Source organism: Podarcis filfolensis (genome assembly GCF_964270895.1).
Source record: "Podarcis filfolensis genome assembly, chromosome: 15".
NCBI classification, from domain to species: domain Eukaryota; kingdom Metazoa; phylum Chordata; class Lepidosauria; order Squamata; family Lacertidae; genus Podarcis; species Podarcis filfolensis.
The window spans coordinates 7,366,577-7,390,423 of NC_139618.1; the positions used below are offsets into that span (position 1 = coordinate 7,366,577).

Here is a 23,847-nt window from a genome sequence, read left to right on the forward strand (position 1 = left end):
AAGTGCTGCATTGGGATTCATCTGTTACATAACATTAAAACTCACCCACCCACTAGCGCAAGAGTCCTTGCTATAGCGGAGACAGCCTTCTGCATACAGCCTGCAGATACTTAAGCCTTTTTATACTCCTTCCTGTTCCTATAGCTTCCCTTGTCCGAGATTTAAGGACCAGCTTCATCCGTATGGACCTACCTGGGCTTTAAGATCAGCATCAGAGCAGCTCTCTGGCTCATTACTCGCAATGAACGGTGCCTCCAGTCACTATTCTGTAGGAAGGATTCAAACGTACACCAGAAATTTAGGTTTCTTGTCAAGGGACTCTAGATTAGAAGGGAAACCATATTCTGACCCTTCCATCAACCATAAACTGTTTGCTTACAAATGATCTATGCAGTATTACCATCTGCTTGCAAGCTGCCTTGAGAGTAATTTAATTTAAGGGCAGGAGATAGCTATTCAAAATAATAAATAAATATACCTTCACAACAGAAAAATACAAAATAGGAATACAAAACAAATAATAATAATAATAAACATATAACCTGCCCTCCCAAGCTCCATGGGTGACTTTGGGCCAGTCACTGCTCTCAGCTTAACCTACTTCTCAGGATAAAACAGGGAGGGGAGAACCATGTACACCACCTTGAATTCCTTGGAGGAAAAGGTGGTATATAAAGGTGATAAATAAAATAAATACGCTCCCCTAACCTGTTGCCGCCAGATGTTTTACACTACAACTCACATCCCTGACCATTGGCTATGCCAGCAGCTGATGCGAGTCCAAAACAACCGCAGGGCACCACATTGTGTTTTTTATATTGTAGTTTCATGTTGTGAACCGCCCTGAAATCTGCAAGTATAGGGCAATATACAAATTTAATAAATAAATAAATAATAAAAGAAGGCTGAAAACTAGGGGTTAGTCACAAAACCCCTGCAGCAAGAGGAAGCGACAATCTACTTGCAACAACTTGTGCCACTGATCTTCTCTTCTTCGGAGATCCCTCATAGCTGAGTAAGATTGTCTTCCATGAATATGGTCTTAACCGTGTGTCCGTTAAGTGACTGTGGAAGCTAATTCTGGATCCACACGTTATTCCACAGTGGGGACATAGGTTTCCAGGCGAGAGTTGATCACAGTGAGGATCTGCCAAACCTGCCTTCCTCTTAGCACGTTTCTCCCTTTCGTCCTGCGTTTGTGCTTCTTCATAGCCTATGGCGCCTTTGGTAGAGGCTGTTCTCCAACTGGAGCACTCGCAGTGCCACTGAACACTGGCATTCGAACACTGGTTTATCTCATTCACACGTTACACGTGTGGTGTACAACTTCAATATCCAGATCTACATGAAAGGGACGGGGCGGAGACTATGGTAATAGACGCACCTGCCCTTAGTCTTACATCTAACAGTTATCCTGTTAGCTCTACTGGGGCGGGTTTGTGTTTTTTGTTTGTCGTACCTTCTCCTCTGCCCTCACGCCCCATTGGCCAACCGCTCGGCATTGTGGGACTATTCCTTTCCTTGGCGCCAAGGCCCTCTCACGCGTGTTGCATTGTGGGGGAAGCTCATCTCTCTCTCCGGATCTTCTTCGCAAGTACTATTAACGGTCCGCACCGCTTGAGGGCTAATGGAAGCGCCTTCGCTCCGCACGGCTTAAAAAATAACAAGTCGTCCCGCTTGTTCCTCACCGCCTCGTTAAAACAAACGTGCGCCAACCTCTCCTCGTAGCCTCCAGCAGAAATAAGTCGGGACTACTTTTTCCCCCTTACTCGAAAAGGGGGGGGGGGCTAGGTCGACGCATGCGCCTTTCGAAGGCGGATGTAGCGAACGGCCAGCATGAACGTGAGTGTCTCTACGACCCGCCTCCCAGCCAGCAGAGTGTGACGTCGAGGCGGCGCGGGAGGATCCTTGCGCAGGGCAGGTAGGGCCGCGTGAGGCGGGCGCCATTTTGTGGCGGCTGCAAAGAGTGGGAACGAAAAGAGGAGGCGCCTCGCTGCTGCTACTACCGCTGCTGCCGCCACGACTAACGCCGCCGCCGCCGCCGCCACCACCTTCCTTGCTTCTCCTCTCCCGCATTTTCCTCCTCTCTTTTTTTAAAAAACAATTTTACCTCAGCTCCTTTTAAAAATATATGCCCCTATAAATCTCCACCTGCCCTTTTCCCACCCGCTCCCGGGCCTCCTCTCGTCGGCTCCGTCTTCCATTTTTCTCCCCTCACACGCGCCCACCACCCAACCGCAACCATTGCCGACCTCGCTATGTCTGGTGGCGGCGTGATCCGCGGCCCGGCCGGGAACAACGACTGCCGCATCTATGTGGGGAACCTGCCGCCGGACATCCGCACCAAGGACATCGAGGACGTCTTCTACAAGTACGGCGCCATCCGGGACATCGACCTCAAGAACCGCCGCGGGGGCCCGCCGTTTGCCTTCGTCGAGTTCGAGGACCCCAGGTGGGAAGGGCGGGCGAGGGGCTGCTTCGGGGGCGGAAGGAGGAGGGGAGGGAGAGTGTCGGCTGAAGAGATCCGCCGCAGCCGAGCAGGGCCTCGTCTTCAGGAACCCGCCGGGGCTCCACTCGAGAGTAGGCCCGACGAAATCCATCGGCTGCCATCGTCGACTCCGGGGGGGGGGATTTGGCGCTTGCATGCCGCCCGCAGCTGCGGAATGCGAAACTCGGAACGGCTTCCTTAGCGCGAATCCTGCCTCGTGCGCACGTTCCTCTTAACACGCCGCCTCTGCCTCGTGTTGCACGCTCGGGGCGAAGGAATCTCGACGTCATGTAAAGAAAAACAGCCGCCCTGGGTTATATCCCGCGGGCCCAAGTTATTTGCGCCCGTTAACTTCAGCGGGCCAACTCGAGAGTAGGGCTGGGCGTTGGGTGCCACCCGCAATTGGAAATGCGCCGTGGAAACGGATGAGCACTCCCGTGCGGGTTTTTCCTACAAGGCCACATTTTTCTACGTGGTTTTTGGCTAGGTGGTGGTTATTTTTAAGGGGGGGGGCAAAGCGATTTCCCCCAATGTTTTATAAAAATCCAGCGTAAAGGCCACTGATTTCAATAGTCTGCTCTTGAGTAGGACTGGGAGGCAGGCAGCCAATTAGAACCATTGGGTTGTATCACACTTTTATTCAAGAGTAGAATTGAAACCTGGAGGCATGAGTCCATAAGATTGGGCTCTGTTTCTTTACATGTTTGAATCCTTGGGATTTCTGTTTTACATGCTTTTTATATGTATGTTTTTAATACAGCTGTTTTATTTGTGTTAGGCTGTGTTTTTGTTTAACGTTTTAATGATGTATTGTTTGTTTATGGGGTACACACCACTTAGAGTTTTTTGAAATATTGAACGGATTTTAAATGCTTTTAAATAAACAAGTTGTGACCCTTATTTTCAATGGATCCACTCTGAGGATACAAAACAGTAGGTCTATTCTTTGAGTAGCTCTAAAATTGGGCATAGCCAATTTTGTGTACTTGTTTAAAAACAGGATCCTAAATCATTACTTTTCAGAAAGTAAGTAACAGTTGAATTCAGTAGGGCTTACCTCCAGGTAAGTGAAGTTAGAGTTGCAGCCTGTGGTTGTTGTTTCTTTCCCCCCTACTTTCTTAGCTCAATCAGTCTCAGAACAACTAACAAATTCAAAGGTTTTTATATATCTCTCTTTTTGTCTTCACAACAATCCTGTGGGGTAGGTCAGGCTGAGATAAACACACTGGCCCAAGGACCCTAAGGCTTTGGGTGATAGGGAGAGAGTGTGTTTATACCTAGCAGAGCTGTACTTAGAAAACGTTTACTTCTAGATAATTTATTCTGGCCTTCATAAGTGCTCTGCATATCTAACCAATCCAAAACCCATACCTCTTTGTCAGTTCTTGCACCAACCCTGTTAGATAGGTTAGGCAGAGAAAATGAGAGTGCCAAAGGCCACTTCATATGCTTTAAAGGTTGAGGACTTTGAAACATTTCCTTGTAGTAGCCCTGCTAGGAGGCTATGCTGATATACGGTGACTGCTTGAGCTAGTCACATTCTGTCAGCTTGATGTACCTTGCAGGGTGGTTGTAAAGGATAAATGATTTATATCCCCACACAACCCCATGAAGCCCACTGGGCTATCACTATCAGCTTTTTTTACTATTACTCAGCCTGACCTGCCTCACAGGGTTGTTGTGGAATGCTCAGAGAGCCTTGGAGATATGGAGGAATTAAAATGTAGTAATATGCAGTCCCATATAAATCTTTACTATGCATTCATAGGATTTGACACTGTTGTTTATTTTCTTGTTTGTTGCTTCAGGAAAGGAAGGTGGGTTGCAGGTATTAAATTAAATAAAAATGGAATGATCCTGTGAGTGCTTGCTTGGAAGCATGTTTTCCTAAGCCAGTTGTCTTCAAGCCTTTTTGCCCCAAAATTCATGTTTAACTCTCAGGCTTTTAGTGGATGAAATTTCATGCTTCACTGTGTATGTGTAGCATTGTGTTAATTAATTGCTCTCTTTAAAACAATGTTACAAAAGCTTGTATTGGCTTACAGCCAAATGTCATCACAATTATTCTTAAACTTTATTGCTAGCCACCTTAGAAGCTTCTGCTGAAATGCAGAGTAGATTTTTTGCAAAAGACGCAAACTACAACTTAAAAGTAGGACCCACCCATTTTTAAAATCAATTTTGTATTGCTTCTTATGTCTCAAGGGCAGACAGAACCTCTATACTGCAACTTTTTGTGTATAAAATGAGATTTTATTTGGGAGAAACGATGCCTGTGGAAATTTCCACTTTCACAACTTTTCAGAATTTGTGGGGCTGTTCTTCATTGCCTCTGTTTTCTCCTGTTTTTATCAATTGTCCCAATGCTTTTGAATGCATAGAAGATTACAACATATTACATATTTGTGAGCAGTTTGGTAAAAAAACACCCATTTGCATGCTTTCCTGTGCATCTCTATATGTAAAAGGGTAAAATATTTTTCTTATGAATAAAAATTTAGGGGAGGGACCTGGAAATTCCCCAAGAGTGGTGCAAGCCCTGGGTCCTGGTGTAGGCAGACATCATTTACTGCCTCTCTCTTGAGACTCAAGAGAACTTTTACAGTTTTGTTGATTTTTCTACATGGAATCCCACAACTCAAGGCTTTTGTACACACATCCCAACATGGCTATACAACAGAATCTTAAGACAGAGAGAGCTGATCTACAAGTTGTGCACAATGCAGTAGAAGAATTCCAAACTAGCATTTCATACTACAAATTGAATTATTAACACTGAAGAGAGAATTAGAGTGACCATCTTCCTGAGGTGCTACTTTAACTATAAGCAGTCTCTGTAAACACCTCACTTGAGGTCTAGTGGTCATCTCAGAATTCTTTCAGTTCATTCTGTGTATGTAGGACTGTGGAGTTCAGTTTACTAACTTGTAAGTTTACATAGAGTTGCAGAACTTTAAAAGTTCATTTATTATTTTTTGTACTGTTCGTTCTGGTTTTTTAACAAGAGCATGCATTTATGGCAAGTAGTTTTCTTATAAAAGTAGTGGCTAGTATTCAACTAAATCATTGTGGACAAACCTCCCCTCCCATTTTCTCACCCCACAAGCTCTCCCATCTGCTCTGTGGCTTCACCTAATGATTCAGAGCAGATTTGGGACTGTGCCAGAGAAGGGGGCAGGGAGGGAAGGAAGGAAAAGTTCACAGTGATTTAGTTGGGATACAGCTCAGTACATGTTACTAAAATCTTGTTAATGACTTAAAATCATGTCTTTGTTTTACATAAAAGTAACATTCTTTTAAGTAATTAACAAGGTTTTAGTTCCTGTTCTATTGTGGTGGTCTGGTTCCTTCATGCATTGGCATAGCACATGCAAATATAAAAGGCTCCACAATGCATAAACTCAGGCACTTGCTTGATTTTGATTTTATCCAGCCTTTCCCTCTAGCTGTCTATATACCACTGTGTGTTTAGGCTGGGATCCCTTGTATGACTTACTTCCTCGTTCCACCTACCTTTGCTTTGCTTTTCCTTCTCAAACCCCCACCAGTGGGTCAAATTCCATGCTTGACATGACACAGGGTACAGCTCTGTTACTTGTTTCCCAGTTCGAGCTCAGGGTTTTCCAAACTTGGGTCTCCATCTGTTTTTGGCCTACAACTCCCATCATCCCAGACCACTAGTGGGTCCTGGTAGCTAGGGATGATGGGAGTTGTGGTCCAAACAGCTGGAGGCAAAAGTTTGGGAAACACTGATCTAGTGCTACACCATTCCAACCTAAATTGTGCTCAGGTGCAAAGTTTTGTCACTCAGGACTGTTGGTTTCTCCCCTTGCAACTGCAAGCCTCTATGGGATAGTGACCTGTACTTCTAGTGTCATTTACTTAACAAGGGAGGGGCAGTGACATGCTGCCCAGTAACAAACGCACAATGCGCTGCCAGCTCTCAGGAACCTTTGATCTATCTTCAGTGTGGTTCTCTTCCATTTTTGCAGGGATGCGGAGGATGCAGTCTACGGACGGGATGGATATGATTATGATGGGTATCGTCTACGAGTGGAGTTTCCTCGAAGTGGACGGGGCACTGGCAGGGGAGGAGGAGGCGGTGGAGGTGGTGGGGCCCCAAGGGGCAGATATGGACCCCCATCCAGGCGATCAGAGTACAGAGTGATAGTATCAGGTAAGTCATTTGTGCACTTGGGAAAAGCAGCTTTCTTTGTTCAAATACAGCTTGATCATCTAGGAAGAAGATAATACACATATGCATGTATCAAATGTATTTCCACTTGCAACTTTTAGGCAGGTATATAGTGAGTTCTGAGAATTTGGCATGCTGCAAAGCTTAGTTTTCATTTTCTTTTTTTCAAAGTGGTTGTTTGGTCTTGTTTAAAAAAAATCAAAAGCAAGCTTGCAATGGTTATTTGGGACCCTAGTGCCTTATAGAGCTTCCTGCTTCTATTGCCTTTTTAAAACAACAATAAGCCTTTGTACTTTCCAAAAATCCTGAAACCTGGATGTATGTACTTAAACGTGTTGTTAACATGCAACTTGCTGGAAAAATTGAATTTCTACTTGTGACCCTCTCCAAAGACGGTTCTTTCTTGAGTATATGAAGGTCTGATGGCATCAATCTCTGCTTAATAGCATTTAACTGAAAGTAACTGTCTCTTGTTCAGGACTCCCTCCCAGTGGAAGCTGGCAGGATTTAAAGGATCACATGCGTGAAGCAGGTGATGTATGTTATGCTGATGTTTTCCGAGATGGAACTGGTGTCGTGGAGTTTGTACGGAAAGAAGATATGACCTACGCAGTACGAAAACTGGATAACACTAAGTTTAGATCTCATGAGGTAGGTTTTCCACTTAATGTTTTGACCAGAATTGGATGCACAGGGTTACAATTGGATGCAATAGGATGGAAGGTAAGGAGGCGCAGTCTCTGTTTGCAGCATTAACAAATACTGAAAACATGTTGGGACATCCCATGTTAAGAATGGTATGCAGGGAGATGTGATGAAACTCCTCTTGGTTCTTATAAAAAGACCTTCAGTCTGTCAGCATGCCTGCAAAGACAGCTCAAAAGCGTAGACCTTTCAATCGAAAGTTGTGTCTATTTGATAGGGAGAAACTGCCTACATCCGTGTTAAAGTTGATGGCCCAAGAAGTCCGAGTTATGGAAGATCTCGCTCTCGCAGCCGTAGTCGTAGCAGAAGCCGTAGCCGAAGCAACAGCAGAAGTCGCAGTTATTCCCCGAGAAGAAGCAGAGGATCTCCACGCTACTCTCCCCGTCACAGCAGATCACGTTCCCGTACATAAATGATCTTTAATGGTGCTCCTTTTTGTAGAAAACCCCTCCATGTTGTACGCAGTTTTCCTTTACTCAGTACAGTCTTTCTTTTTTTAAAAAAAAATTCAAGCTGTTTTACTCAAAATTGGCTAAAGTGTTGAATTGCATTCTTGTATAATATCCCTAGTGAGTATTTGCTCCTTAACATCAACATTCCCTCATGTCTTTGATGAATTGTATTTTACCATGTCCTAGGCAGGGTTCTCTCTAGTTAGGTAGTTTGCTGCCCATATTCTCTTCCAATATGGTATTGCTGTATAAAATGTCTTTGTTCAACTATGGTTTCTACAAGCTGGGAATGTTGGGGGGAAATTGTGGTTTAACTTGTCTCTTCTGGGGGAGTTTACATTTTTATCTTGCCTTTTCATGTGTCTTTCTGTAGACATATCTGAAGAGATGGATTAAGAATGCTTTGGATTAAAGGATTGTGGAACACATGTCAATCATTTTAGGATTGTCAAAAGGAGGATTGAGGAGGATCAGATCAATAATGGAGGCAATGGTATGACTCCAAGTGCTATTGTCACAGATTAAATTGGCAGTATTGACCTTATACTGAAACTAGCCTAGTACACAACACCTCCATTGTTCCATTAGTTAGCTGTAATCTTCTAACTTCCATGATGCAATGAATGCTAAATGTACCCATGTAACTCTTCCAGTCTCTGGGGGTGGGGGGCGTATGCTGAGTGACTGCAATGTGTCATTTGATTACAGGTGCAAACCATTAGTGCACCTGTAAAGTACAGGTTGTTTCAAACCTGTAAGTATAACCTCAATACTGCTAAAATCTGCATGTCCTCTGTGTGACTGATATAGCATTGCTGTTTCATCTTAAAAGTAACAGAATGAAAGCAATTATAGGAGGGGTTTTTAAACATGGGGGATTCTTTTTAAATCCACGTCTTCCCCTTCAGGATAAGTCGAGAGTTGACTTGCATCAATTAAATTTGTTACCTCCCAGATAGTACAATAATGAGCTTTTAGTTTAGATATGCAGTAGGTGGATAGCTTTAGCAGCAAGTTTTTGCAACTTCATAGAAAACTTTTTTCAACCACCAAACCTGTAAAGCGCCATATAGGAATTGATATGTTGGCATTATCAGTTACCCTGTGTAAATACTAGAATGTTTCCTCCAGATAATTAACATTGCTAAAATCTAAGCTTCACAATTCAAAAGCTTGTCTTGGGGAATTGATAGTTATGAATGCCAATCTTTATTATTCAATAGCAGACATAACTTATCATTCTCCTAAATCCTATTTTTCATTACGGTATCTAACTTTTTGCCTCCTTTTTTTTGGTTTTGCTGGTTATAAAGGTTTGGATTGGAGAGGGCTCACTGGATCCCAATCCTTGGAGCTGGATCATTGGATTCAAATCATAATGTGGATAGGATAGGGAGGATCAATTGCAAGGATTCATGGAGCGGGATCAAATTACCAGGAACATAGGAGTGGATTCCTGCCCCAACCAAACCGCATTCGTGTGGATTTTTATTCAACTCAATTGGCTATTCCAAAGATTTTTCCTATTTTTGACGATTGGAGCCCTTAAGATGCACGATGGAGTTTTCATTTTTTGGTAAAAGGAGCAAAGCAAGGACCTGGAGAGGTACGCTGGAGCATTCTCCTTGGAAGGATTCAGCACGAGTAGATGGTAAATGTTAAACGGGAAAAGGGGGGTTTGTTTAAAAACGTTAAACCAATAAGTCATTTATCTAAATTTAAAGACAAAGAAATTGGAGTCTTAAGATTAAGTAGGTTTTCAATTGGCTATTGCCTTTTTTTTCTTTTGACAAAATAAAATTTTATAAAAAAGTGCATGGTGGTTCTGTTGTATTAAATAATGCCCTCTTACATTGTCTTGTGCCATGATGAATGAATTCAGCCTTTAAGCTCCTTGGCCTGGGTATTTGTGGCCCGTTCATTTGCATTGGATCCCTGTCACCCCATGGGAACAGTGGTGAGCCGTGAAGAGGGTTGAGTTTGACCCCTCTTGGAAGTTGAGCATCGTGGATCCTACATGGTCATGCAGCTGGAGTTCAAGCAATGTAGTCTGCTCCTCTATAGTGGGATAGAAAACATTGTTCAAGGGCTCTCACAACTGTTGGTGAGTGCAGATTTTGGATAACAAGGTAAGACTATTTGACTTCTGTATTGGGCAAGAGAAGTTTATCAAGCCAGTGCTTTAGTTTCGTGTAAATAGACCTTGGAATGCTGACTCACTGTTCCATTGCCTTACCTTCCTACTTCAGAGCTCTTGAAGGGCCGCACTTGTGGGCTAAAAGTTAATCCAAAGAAAGTACTTTCCTGAAAGATAAATGGCAGCATCTGCCTGAGGCCACCTCATGGATCCTGGTCTCCCAGGCTCAACACTGTCAACCCTGCACTTTGCTGGCCATTAAGTCTAGTTCCAAATGTGGTGGGCTGTAGCACCCGTCCCCTGTGCTAGGCAGTACTTCTCACCGTTCTTGACACATCCTGTATGCAAGTAAAGCGATGCACCCATCGCTCCACACACATGCTCAAAAACTAAGGTATTGCAACCTAACAGCTATAAAAGTCTGATTAGCTGACTTGAGTAGGGGGTGCATTTTTAAGTAAGGTGAGGAAGAGCCATTGTGTTACAATGTGAACCACACAATCTCTGGTTCCTGCTAATCTGGAAGTGATGAGAATGTTCTTAATGGTTGTCCAGTACTTGCTACGTCAGCTGCTATAAAGCTGTGTGCCTTAAGATGTAGTGCTTGCAGCTAGTTTATACTAACTAGAGTGGCAGGAATAGTGCCGGCAAAATCATCCGATAGGCTACATTGTGACGAAGCCATTTAAGGTAGAATAAGCACCAGCCTCTTGGGATTTCTGATGGTATAAACAAGTTCTTTGGCCATGCATCAAATGCTAAAAGTTACCTTTTAGCAGGCAAACACAAAGGGCCCTGGAATGACACTGGATCCTTTGTGTGGTTCTTCACTCCTGTTTAATTGTGTAGCTCATTGGATGAAGATTGGATCCTGAAAGGCTGGGTTCAGATCTCTTAGCCATAGAGTTTACTGGGTCAGGGCCATTCAGTATCTCTCCATCTTCCTCACAGAGCTATTGAGGAAGAGGTAGAGAGGGAGTGCCGTATTTGCAGAGCTTAGGTTTTTGCCTTCAGTGGTGCCGGGGAGGCCCTGTGCATCACAGCTGCTTTTTCAAAGTCTAGTAAAGTCTTGAACTGTAAAGACTGAGGAACAGTGAGCTTCCTCAGAAATGTAAACTGAAAATAGCCTCTTGGGTAACTGCTGCATGATGAGACTTGGGCCTTGCTGAGGTAAACAGGATTCTAATGATAAAAGGTCTACACTTCTTTAGTAATGGCTAAAAAGGCACAAACAAGACAAAGGAAAAAGGTAAATATTCATCAGGGGGGAAAGCCAGAGCTGTAATTAACATGTGACTTGCCTTTGCATAATAAAACACCTGGGTCTTAGCTTGAGGCAAAAGATTGTCAGCCTCATAAGGTTTCTGGTGCTGGATCAAACACCCTAGAGTATGGCACTTGCTGCACAATAATGCAAATTATAGCCTTCTATAATTGGCACATGATCCTTCAATAATTGGCATATGATCAAGTTGCTTCGTGGAAAACAAAGTGATACTGTGGTAGGGGAAAGCCTCTGGCTTCTCTTAGTCATTATTGGAGCTACTTCTCATGATTCACTACTAGAGAAACTACACTTTTCTCAAGAAACTACTTGGAAGCAAAAATAATAATAAAAAGGTTAATGTTCCTGAATGTATGTATGTAGTTGGGATTAGCAGTTGGGGTTCTTGCAGCCAAGTAAAACAGGAATGGGGAGCTCCTAGCCTTCCAGAAGTTGCTGGCCTACTCCATTATCCCTTTCTTCTGACCATGTTAGCTGGGGCTGATGGGAAGTGGATCCCCACAGCTGAAGGGCACCTTATTGGTTATTCCTGGTTTAAGGAATACAATTCTGCACACTTAATCAGTTAATTTAGCCAGCTAAAACACTTGCATAGAGCCCTTGCACTCTGTAGGAGGGGTTTACTTCCAAATTCAGCTCTTGCCTGAATCCCACCTGCACTCCAGAAACTTTTATCTCTTGCAGTAATGTGTCTGCACATGTGGGGTGAACAAAGGGCCCAGTTGTCAGAACCAGTAATTAGTAGGTAGCAATCAGAATTTTCATTTATGTAGGATGGAAAGGAAACGCCTTTCAGTTAAATCCAATGCTGCCGTTCTGCCTTTGCAGCTTAACTTTTCCTCCACTGAGCAGCCTGTTGTCCAGCCTCAAAATCTCCAGGGGGCTGGGAGAGACTAGCAGATTTTGGGGTGAGCATGGGTAGGAGAGAGAGTCTTATTAATGCAAGCAGAACTTGCATTATTGTATTTAAAATTTTTATCCACCCTGGAACCTCATGGTAAAACAAACAAAAAATAATTCAAAGAGTAAAAACAGGAGTATATAATACTCCAATGGCCGGAGTGGATGAACCCCTCAGTGATATGCATAATTGCATCTGGTAGAACGGGGGGGGGGGGGTTGCAGTGTCAGATTATTTGCCAGATCCTGACCACAGAATATCCTTGTGAAGACCTTTGGCCATAAGCCAGAGGTTTTCAACCTTTCTGAGTCCATGGCTCCCTTAAACAACTACATTCTTTCTGTGGCACCCTTGTGGGGCCCAGGAGCCCAGTTATGTCACCCCTTGCCTGCCAAGCTGGCAGCCTTACCCTTTTTCAAATACCCTCCCTTGTGCAATGCTCCCTTAGCCTCCTCTCTCCCCTCTCCTTGGGAGTTCTCCGGGCAGCTACTGCTGCCGCCCCTAGTCTCCGAGCTGCCTCCACCCAGTGCCTGTGGAGCTTATAGCCAGGGCTGCTGCAACTAACAGCTGTGCAAGTATTTGAGAGGCTGGGACTCGAGAGGGCATCAGAGGAGAAAGGAAAGAGGGACATAGATTTGACTAGTATCAGCAATGTGATTGGCACCTGGGTTGGGCAAGTAATCCTTTGGTTGCTGCAATTGGAAAGTGGCAAAGTGTGGGAAGGGTACAGTGGGGAGGTTTTAACAGGCTTGTAAAGAAGTTTGTTAAACTTGAGGTGGAGAAGACCTATGACCCTCCAGATGTTGCATGGCTGCAGCTCCCATCCCTGACCCATGCCGGCTGGGGCTGGTGGGATCTGAAGTCCAACATCTGGAGGGCCACAGGTGGTGTCCCCCCGCCAGCATGAAACTTCAGAATCCACGGTTGAGCAATGCTTTTTATTGGGCCCTGCAAAAATGTGACAAGCTTTGAAGATGTCCAAGACTCTTCGTCAGGAGAGCTCAAAAGCTTCGCTTCTGCCCCATTTTCATAGGTCCCAATAAAGGTATGGCTGAACTGGTTTTTACGAACCACATGGTTACATTAGCTTTTTAAGTGCATTAAATGTTAGTGTATAATCTGCCCCTTTTTTCAGTTCAGAGAATAAAATTGTGTGCGCTAGAGTTAAATGGACTCCAGGATTGCCCTCTTGCTTTTTAAAATGTGTGTTGCTTTTTGGTAATCTCTTTGATTCTGTTTTCTGCTTGCTGCTCAGAAAAATGTAGAAAGAAATAAATCGGTAAAACCAGGAAATGAAACATGAACTCTCTGGCTGCAATTAGTTTGCATATCGTTTCTGTTAACAGATGACTGAGGCATGCAGACTTGGAGCCCTGCTGGTGGATGATTTGAACTTGGAGCCAGGAGAGGATTCCTAGAGGCTTGCCTATCCAAAAGACAACCCTTTTCCTCCTTGAATGTTTTCAGGCCCTTGCAGAACAGTTCAGCAGTACACGGGAGAGGAGGAGACCCGTTTTTGTTTGCTGGATCACGGCCTGGCAAGCTTTAGCATAGAATTCCTTCAGCATCACTGCCATTGTGTTTCCAGGAGTCCATATCCACCAAAGGGGAAGAGGTCATTTAGGCATTGCAGCAACTGAGGACTGTTGACCCTGCTGGATGCGATTCCTCTCAAAATGGGGTGGGTGCAGATTGGCCTTTTTTGACTGGCCCATGGTGATTTTCAAATGTAGTTGGCATTAGCATTTTCATAGAGACCTCAAATTGTCAATGGCTGCTGGTATTTTCGTTCAAGAGCCAACTCTATAGCCAGTGAGCAGCATACAAACTACATAAGCAACACCAGATCTCTGAGCACCCAGGCACTGCAATGTACTCAGACTTAACTAGTCACAACCTTTTGCTCCTTGCCTGACAGTGTGCAAGTTGCTAAGCATATCCACCATTCCAGACATGCACACACTCTTCCCTCAAGTAAGGGAAGAGAACTTCAGCATACTGCTGAACCTACTGAATACAAATACTTGGTCAGAGGTCACATACAGAATTTGGCAGAGACAGGACTTGAACACAGGACTCCTAAAATCCACGTCCAGTTCTTGTTTTCTATGCCCTCGCAACTCATAAATCTTGTGATCTGAAGCATTTATAAAAGTTGAATTTACTTCCATTACTACCATACTTGTGGCTCTTGATTTCCTTTGCAACTCTAGGTCATGAGGCCTATGTATTGGAGGTCCTAAATAATTTAAAGCATTTCATAAAGGACAGTGCAATGCACCAGAATTTCATCATGTCACAAACAAGGACCAAATACTTCCTCCTTTTCCCCCAGCTGTGGTCATTTAGTTTGTGGAACCAGTCCGTTGAAAATAGTACAGCAACTGAATTAAGTAAAAATCACAGGGACCCTAAAACGACATATTTTGAAAAGCTGCACAATTCTAATCTAAAACGGATCTTAATGAGCTGTGTCATTGGACTCTTGAGATCACGTTCACATTCCCATGGTGCTAACTCGCCCTTTCTGGCAATCCTTTTTCACTCTTTGCAAGCCATGACTCCTACAAAAATGAGCAATGGCTTAATTCCTAGTGACTTCTGCACGTGTTTACACCCCCTCCCCCTTGATTCTTGCTTAACGTACAGGCTCCATGCCAATTTAATAGCTGCACTGCTGAGGAACTGAGTGCAATGCAGGGACACCTCACCTTAGTTCTGAAAAGTGTGCGATGTTCTGTAACACTGCTTGCACCCTTGAATTCTGTTTCAAGGATCCAAAGAACCCATGACTGCAGAAAGCTGCCTTACACTGAGGTCAGACCAATGGTCCATGTAGTTCAGTATTGTTTGGCTCACCAAGATTGAAGGCAGGCTTCTCTCCCCATCTTATTTTGAGATACTGGCAACTGAAGCAGGGGTGTCTCTGCAAAGCAGATGGTCATCACTGAACTACGCCCCTGCCCCTAACATCACAACCAGTTTCTTGCGCCCCAAGCAAACATGTTCCTCAATGGGTCTTCAACGGCACATATGGAAACCACTTTCGGAACAAGAGGGGTGTTTTTTAAGGGCGGTTTGTTAGAGTCAACAAGTTATGCTAGACTTGTGCAAATGTCACAAAAGCCACAGTACCTGCTTTTCCTGGAAAGCCTTTCATTATTGTTTACAACAAACCAGTTGAAGAGCTGTTTCTCTGTTAGGCCTTCAGTCCGTCTGCAACTCTGGGTTCATGCTAGGGATGGATGAATCCCATCTTACTGCAATTCCTTCACTCTCACAAGTGTTTGCTCTTAAGTCCATATTAAAAGCAACCAAAAGTTTTCGTTTCATTTTTTACAGCTGTTTTATCCCAAAAGATGCATTAAAAATGCTTTATTCTTTATGCTGAGGACTGGTTCAACATTGGGAGGAATGTATGAACCTACGAAAATACTGCAGATAACCTGCTTTCGCAGTAGAGCAGGCTGAGCTACAACCTTTAACCCTGATGTGCTAGCCTTCCTACTTGCAGGGAAGTTTCTGGGGAGGCACCACTTTAAAGTGGTGTAGACAAGATGATACTTTCCAATTGCAAAGAAGTATGGTGCAGCTGCATTTTGGCATGGTTATCTTGGAACATGAGCCAGAAGGTAAGACAATGATTGTACCGCTGTCTGCTGGAAAGCAGACAAGACTACTCTGCCTCCCCAGGCAGGTTCCAAGACTCCCTCCCCAGCAGGTTCAAGACTGATGCTTCCCCTGAGCTTTCCTTTAAACAGTGATCTGGTAAATTTCCCCCTAAGAACCAGCATAGCATTGCTCAGGGCACTGTTGTGAATTTTAAAACTGCCCCACTAACTTGCTGCTACCTCTTGCTTGCATTCTAAGAAAAGACCAGGGGCACACTGATGTAGCAAGGAGGGCATTTGTGTGGGTTTCTTCAAAACCTGGGCCACGCCTTGTGCATGTGTGCACACGTGCATGCTAAGATGCATATATTGTGTGTGGATTTCAGTGGAAGTTGCTTTTGGGTCTTAGAAAAAGCAAGTTTTAAAAACAAGTCCACATTTGCTTGCATTCTTAACTCTTCTACCTCTGCTTCCAACTTAGGAATGTGCTATGAATTAAAACAACTGCTCTTTAGATTCCATCCTGCTTTTTCTTGTTTTTTCTTTTAAGGTCTGTCGGGGCCATTTCCCCACCCACCCACCATTGTCCCTTCACAAGGCACTCTGTTTATGCTTTTAAATTTCTGAGCAAATGCCTGTTTTCTATTGGAGCGGCCTACACATAGTGCTTGATTCCGACAATGGTAGGCCCTTTTCAAACAGGCCCTTTTTCTTTCCAAGAACTCTTCAGGCACTCGCAGAGCATGCAGATTGGAATCCCGTTGCGTCTCGGGCTGCAATGTGGCGATGTGCCATCATCCCTGCCTGCTGAACGTGCTGCGGGGAGCACTGGAGGTGGACGGCACGAAATAAATATTGGAAATCTGTGTGCCCACAGAAGAGGCAGCCTCTCAGAACAGTGGGTGGCTCTCTCATTTCTTTCTCTGGAGTCATGGAATTCTGGAGAGAGAGAGAGAGAGAACACTCTGGCACATAGGGGATTGGATCACTCGGTTGCTCTTGCAGAGGCACACAGCAGAATTGGCTCTTGCCTAGAACTGGGAGCAACTTTCCAGAGTTTCAGGCAAGGATGCTTTTCCAGGATGCCTGGAGATGCTTAACTACAGAGAAATGTTCCCTCCATTGTTAAAAGTAAGCCCCTTCTTGTCCTCTCTTGACTACAGGCTGCCTGTTAATAGGAACAAAACTAATTCACAATAATATAATATCTAATCTGATATAATATAAAATAATATATAATATACCGGCAGGTCTCAGGATAAAATCAATATATAAAACCACAAAAGATATAATCAAAATAAAACAACCAAAAAACCTGCCCACATTTTAAAAGGGCATAGGATGTCAATCAAATCAACCAAAGACCTGGTTAAAAAGGGAACGTTTTTGACTGGCGGCTAAAGGTGTATAATGAAGGAGAGCATTCCACAGGGGGAGCCACAGCAGAGAAGGCCCCGTTCTCATGTTGCACCCTCTGGACCTCTTGAGGAAGAGGCACACGAAGAAGGGCCTCAGAAGATGATCTCAGGGTCCAGGTCGGTTCATATGAAAAGAGGCAGTCCTTGAGGTATTGTGGTCCGGAGCTGTTCAAGGCTTTATAAGTCAAAACCAGCACTTTGATTTGGACCAGGTAACTAATTGGCATCTAGTGCAGTCGGACCAGGATCGGTGTTAATAGGCTCAAACTATCTTGCTCCGGTGAGCAACCTGGCCGCTGAATTCTGCACTAGCTGAAGTTTCCAAACTGTCTTCAGAGGCAGCACATTGCAGTAATCTAACCTTGAGGTTACTAGAACAGACAACAAAAGTTAGGCTATCCCTGTCTAGATAGGGGCGTAGCTGGGCCACCAGCCGAAGCTAATGAAAGGCACTCCAGGCCACTGAGGCCACCTGAGCTTCGAGCAACAGCAAAGGATCCAGGAGTACCTGCAAGCTACAAACCTGCTCCTTCAGCGGAAGTGTAACCCCATCGAGCAGGCGATCTGCCACCCATCCAGTCTAGGGAACCATCCAGGAACGGGGCTTCAGTCTTATCTGGATTGAGTTTCAGTTTGTTGGCTCCCATCCAGTCCATTACCAAGGCAAGACACTGATCTAGCACTTCCACTGCCTCACCTGCAGATGTAAAGCAGAAATAGAGCAGGGTGTCATCAGCATACTGCTGACAATGTACAGTGGTACCTCGGGTTAAGTACTTTATTTGTTCCGGAGGTCCGTTCTTACACTGAAACTGTTCTTAACCTGAAGTACCACTTTAGCTAATGGGGCCTCCCGCTGCTGCTGTGCCGCCGCCGTGCGATTTCTGTTCTCATCCTGAAGCAAAATTCTTAACCCGCGGTAATATTTCTGGGTTAGCAGAGTCTGTAACCTGAAGCGTATGTAACCCAAGGTACCACTGTACTCCAAACCAGTGGTTTCATGTAGATGTTAAACAACGTTGGGGATAGGATTGAGCCCTGCAGAACCCCACATTGAAGGTTCCACAATTGTCCTTACTGGCAGTGGTTTCCCAGGGCACCATGCAGAGGTATTTTCCCATTCGCTGGGGGCCGATTTTGGCACTATGGCTCCCCTCCCCCCATATTTGTTATTTTCACAATACAAACAACTTCCAATTTATGTAGGGGTTACATTTTAAAGCACTGCGTGTTTAAGTGAAATCACAGATATTTGAAACACAGTTGGAAAAACCTGCAAACACACTGTTCTACCCACATTCCATTGGGTCAATTCCAGGTTTGGTGCAATACACATATGCGTGGTCACGCACATATTGAACGTGTGCGAATGAGGGAATGTCTGTAATTGAGTAGGTACCTGTATAAATATAGCTATTTCTTATTTTGCATCTCCTCGGTTCAGCACCCTGTGCAGGGGACCCACCCACACTGCCCTAAGTCTGGTGCTGCAACAGCTCTTTCAGGCACTTTTTAACCTGGAGGTTTCCAGGACCCCCCTGCAACGCATGTGCTCTGCTCCTAAGCTACATTCTCTGCTCATTGCTCAGGCTGGGGTCCAGTTTAAAGGAAAATAATCTCCAGGCATTATTTTGGCACTCCTCATGCCTTTTGCTTTTTAAATCAGACATGCACACCCCAGCCGCTCTTTTGTACATGATTGGAGCAGGCATCCAGAGGTTGCTTCTCATTTGTACCCAGATGTAAAGTGGTTTTATTTAACATTAAGCAACAGCAACGAAGTGTTGGATTGCTTTACTAGAGGAGTGCTGTTTTCTTGACTAGATGCAAGTAGGAACTGTGCAGAAAGAAACCTGATCTGTCCCAAATTCACTCTACATGGGGTCCGCAAACTTATTCAGCAGGGGGCCGGTCCACTGTCCCTCAGACCTTGTGGGAGGCCAGACTATATTGGGGGGGGGGGCAAACAAATTCCTATGCCCCACAAATAACCCAGAGATGCATTTTAAATAAAAGCACACATTCTACTCATGTAAACACGCTGATTCCCAGACCGTCCATGGGCCGGATTTAGACGGCGATTGGGCCAGATCCAGCCCCCAGGCCTTAGTTTGCCTACCCATGGACTACATCTTCGCTGGTTCAAATAGGAAAGGATCCATTTCCTAGGGTTACTGTAGGATGGCGGAAGAGTCAAGCGTGTGCATCATTAAGATGTTGGTCACGTATATCATCTTCCTATTGCTAAAGCCACTTAGGAGGGAGGCTGTAAAATCACTTCCCAAAAAACCGTGGCTTGCTGAAGCCATCTAGTGGGGGAAACTGAAAATGCCATTTGGGTTTGCGATGGTCTTCCCTCTGCCTGATCAGATGCATCGTGCCATCTGTTTGACTGCTTTGACACATGTAAAGCACAAGTTAAAAGATGAAAGACAGGGATAAAGTTCTCCAGGTCATGCAAGTCCTTTGTGAACTTGACCAAGAAAGTGAAGGCGAAAGGGGCAGAGTGTTTCCAATAACCACATTCTCATGCACACCAGAGTTCTTTGGAAACTTACAGAATGTTAATCACCGGAGGGCGAGCGTCACTGAAAGCGCATTGAGGAGAAACCTGCTGGATCGGGCAAAAAGTCCAGCATCTAGTTTCCTACAGTGGCAAATCAGATGTCTCTGGAAGACCCACAAGTCAGGAATAAAGTCGATAGCCCTCTTCCTGTTGCTGCTTTCTCCTCAACATCTCATAGACTGCTACCATGGGTGGGACATTCTATGGCACGCTTTCAGTTCAAATACAGTGACAGAAGAGGGATGCGGGTGGCGCTGTGGGTTAAACCACAGAGCCTAGGACTTGCCGATCAGAAGGTCGGCGGTTCGAATCCCCGCGACGGGGTGAGCTCCCGTTACTCGGTCCCTGCTCCTGCCAACCTAGCAGTTCGAAGGCATGTCAAGTGCAAGTAGATAAATAGGTACCGCTCCAGCGGGAAGGTAAACGGCGTTTCCGTGCGCTGCTCTGGTTCGCCAGAAGCGGCTTAGTCATGCTGGCCACATGACCCGGAAGCTGTACGCCGGCTCCCTCGGCCAGTAAAGCGAGATGAGTGCCGCATCCCCAGAGTTGGTCACGACTGGACCTAATGGTCAGGGGTCCCTTTACCTGTACCTTTACAGTGACAGAAGAGCCCAATAGACCACACCTGTGGCTATGTCAAAAGGCTATAAGCTCTGCAATAGCATCCCTGGGTTTCTTTGGCAGACACGGCAGAGAATACGATGTTCCTGGAAGGTAAAAAGTTAGAAAAGGACATGGGAATGTGCAATGCCACAAATAAGATGGACAGCTGTTGTCTAAAATAAAGCTTGGCTATTTGGGAGCATGGAGATTACTCAAGAGTAAACAAGAATAGCACGGTGCTGCTGAGTGTGCTGCACTATAACTACAGTAGGAAAGTGTTGTCACCTCGGGGAACAATGGGTCAGTGCTTCTGGCTGTTAACCAGAAGGATGCTGGTTCAAGCCCGCCCAGAGACGGCTGTGGGCAAGATTCCTGCATTGCAGGGGGTTGGACTGGATTACCCATGGGATCTCCTCCAGGTCTATGATTCTATGAAACCACCTAAACTGGAATGCTGCCAATCAGAGTTTCAAGCATTGCATTATAAACAGGGCAGAGAAGCTGTGCCCCTCCAGATATCACTAGACTACAACTCCCATCATCTCTGTTCCATTGGCCGTGCTGACTGGGGCTGATGGGAGTTGGAGTCCAACAACATCTGGACAGCCACAGGTCTTCCCCTCTCCTGTGTTCAAGCATTGCCCTGGTTTGCCATTATCTCCCAGCTGACACTCAACCAGCTGTGGTTACTGAGTGTGCTCAGGCTTTATTTTTGGCCTTGTTTGCCTAATTAGCTAAGCAAGTCTCTGGGTTCCCCTAAGAGTAGACCTCCCTCATTTTTGCCCTGTTAGTGGTCCCTGTCTGCCAGCACCCGCTACCTTCTTTCGCTGTGAAGCAAAGTGCAGTGGCGAGGAAAGGCCACATAGCTCCATGTTGGAGCAGCTGCTTTGCATGTAGAAGGTCTCAGGTTCAACCTCAGCATCTCCATCTAGGGCTGTCTAAGGCTCCCTTCTTGAACCCCTAGAGAGCCACTGCCAATCATTGTGGACAAGACTCAGCCATATGGACCCAGGATCTATAACCAAGGCAGCTTCCTATGTTCATAATTAAATCAGCCCTTTAATTCAGACTCATGAGGACTAGAACCATGTTTTGTTTTTAGGAGAACAGCTGTAGCTCAATGGCAGAGTGCCTGCCTTGCTTCCAGAAGGTCCCAGGTGGAATCTTTGGCATCTCCAGGTAGGGCTGGGAAAACACTCCTTGCATAAAAACCCGGAGAGCAGCTTCTAGTCAGCGTAGACCAGTGTTTCCCAGCCTGTGGATTCCGTTCACCTGCGTGAACCTTGTGGAATCGGATTGCAGGCTTTATCACATTTACTTGCACGCCTCAAGTTAATGTTTATCAAACAGGCAAACGTGCAGTTAAAATGCATTAAATTGGTGGTAGCTAAAGACCTGAAGTCCAAAATTTGGGAGGCGATAAACCAATGGGGCCAAGTAAATTTGGGTTTGTGGGTCATCATAACCAAAAAGTTAGTATGAAGTAAGAACATAAAGTAGGCTTGCTGTACGTCAGGAAATGTCTTGGTTTCTGGGTGTAAAAATGGCGTCGGGGTTTTTTGCCGAAGTGGCAAAATGTCAGGGAAAACCTAGATGGATGGATGGAAAAAACAGAGGCAATGGCTCCAAAAAATTCACTATTTTGCGGGGAGGTTTCCCAAAAAAAGCTCAGCCATTTGGGTTTGCTCTCAAAAAAGCTCAACAACAACTTTGCGGGTGTCAGGATTTTTTTCTGAAATATGGCAACCCGAACATAAAGAGAGGCCCGTCTAGTCCAGCATCCGATCCACTGAGCAGCCAGTTAAATAGATCTAGGAAACTGGCAAGCAGGAGCTGAGTTCATCTCTCCTCCCGTGGCTTCCAGCAACTGGTATTCAGAAGCATTTCTGTGCAGAGAGGCCGACAGCTAGATGGACCTCATGGCCTGACTCAGGCAAAGGGAGCTTCCTGCGTTCCCCTGTCCTGCAGACGAGGCCCTGTCCTCAACAGCAAGCCTGGCATGGGCCCGTGCAGCTGGCCTGCCTGTGTCTAATGAAAGAGGCAGGAGGGTTTTTGAAGCAGGCAGTTTTTATGGACTGCCTCGAGAGTCTTTCATGCTTCCCCCTGGTTTTCGTGGGTTTGGGGCAGCCTGCGACTGCCGAGAGAGGGCCAGCCCCCATTGTCTGGCAGCTGCTGCGAGGAGGGTTTCTTGTTTCCAGCGGAATTCTAGACATCCCTCTAAGCTTTCCCCCGCCTTTGATGTGCCCGTGAATCTCTGCCTTTGTCCTCTTGGACTCCAGGGGCCTCCTTCGCCGGAGAAATATTTCAGCCGTCTTCCCACTTCGCTTCGCGAGGTTCCTTCCGCAGAAAAGCAAAACTGAATGGGCGGGTCGCTTTGCTATCCATCCTTATTTGTAATTACTTTTTTTTTCTTTTGTATTACTATTCTTTTGCGCGCAAACACATACAGGCACAACGAACACCAAAGACGTCGCACAAATTCAGATTTTAAGTGCTATCAAGAGCAGCAGGTGACAAAGATCTGTAGCAGGAGGCAGAGCCACAGGGCTCAATCATATAACATCATTTTATTTTATTATGCTTTTAAAAAGCATGCTGCTGTGTTTTAGGCTTTATTTCCTAAATTTATATACCACTTGATTTTTTTTTTTTAAATTGGTTTGCAAAAAGAATAAAACAATATTATTATTAGCAAAAACAAAATCCAAACAATTAAAACCAGAAATAAACTAATCAGCTGTCTAGATATCTGGGTAGGCTTGTCTAAACAAAAATGTTTTTAGCAGGTGCCGAAAAGAGTCCATTGAAGGTGCCTGTCTGATATTGACAGGCAGGGAGTTGTGGAATAGTTATGGATACCTGTAAAAGTGCCAGTTCCGCAAATCGAAGTGGTGGGAGAGGGTATATAGATTGGGTGACGTGGTCTCACAGGTAAACTGGTCCCAAGTTGGTCAGGGCTGGAATTCCTGCATCGCAGAGGCTTGGATTGATGACTCTTGGAGATCCCTTCTAACTCTACAGCTCTTTGATTCCGTGACTGACTGTTGCTGCCTGCATATTTCAAGCCACTTTGCTTTGCTTTTCAAGTTGGAGTGCCCTAGTGTGGTGTTTACTCAAGTCATTAGCTTTGTCTTCGGGTGAGGACTTGGAATGCGGAAGGAGAACATTGCCAGCTAGAGGACCCTGACCCAGCCCACCCTCATGCCCCCTATCACATGCCCTCCAAGATTACAATGAAAATAGGGACATCCTATTCAATAATAATAATAAGAATAAGAATAATAGTGTTATTTATACCCCAACCATCTGACCAGGTTGCCCCAAACATTCTGGGCGGCTTCCAACATATATGAAAACATAATAAAACATTAAATAATAAACTTCCCTATACAGGGCTGCCTTCAGATGTCTTCTAAAGGTTGTATAGTTACTTATCTCCTTGGCTTGGGGGGGTGTCACATAACTCCATAGCCTCCAACATTTCTC

At 45.0% G+C, this 23,847-nt stretch overlaps 1 protein-coding gene and 1 long non-coding RNA gene across 10 annotated transcripts; one reads left to right on the forward strand and one right to left on the reverse strand.

Moving 5' to 3' along the window:
- Positions 1-857: 857 nt before the first annotated feature.
- On the reverse strand, positions 858-23,418 carry LOC310750220. Its single transcript, XR_014541984.1, has 4 exons — positions 23,221-23,418; positions 11,887-17,889; positions 4,160-11,818; positions 858-3,682 (listed from the first exon to the last, which is right to left on the reverse strand). It is a non-coding gene; the product is annotated as an uncharacterized lncRNA (long non-coding RNA).
- On the forward strand, positions 2,259-14,344 carry SRSF1 (serine and arginine rich splicing factor 1; the record flags this gene model as incomplete). Of its 9 annotated transcripts, none has more annotated exons than XR_014541949.1 (7): positions 2,259-2,452; positions 6,481-6,665; positions 7,162-7,334; positions 7,606-8,333; positions 9,154-9,491; positions 9,723-9,969; positions 13,510-14,344. XR_014541949.1 is itself a non-coding variant. In XM_083588024.1 (4 exons), 4 exons carry the CDS (start codon positions 2,259-2,261, stop codon positions 8,250-8,252), a joined length of 591 nt encoding a protein of 196 aa, XP_083444150.1. In that variant the 3' UTR covers positions 8,253-9,655. The 9 variants fall into 9 exon arrangements, 1 of the variants encoding a protein (XP_083444150.1); XR_014541951.1 differs by having other exon boundaries at positions 8,214-8,333; XR_014541947.1 differs by having other exon boundaries at positions 7,606-9,491.
- Positions 23,419-23,847: the final 429 nt, after the last annotated feature.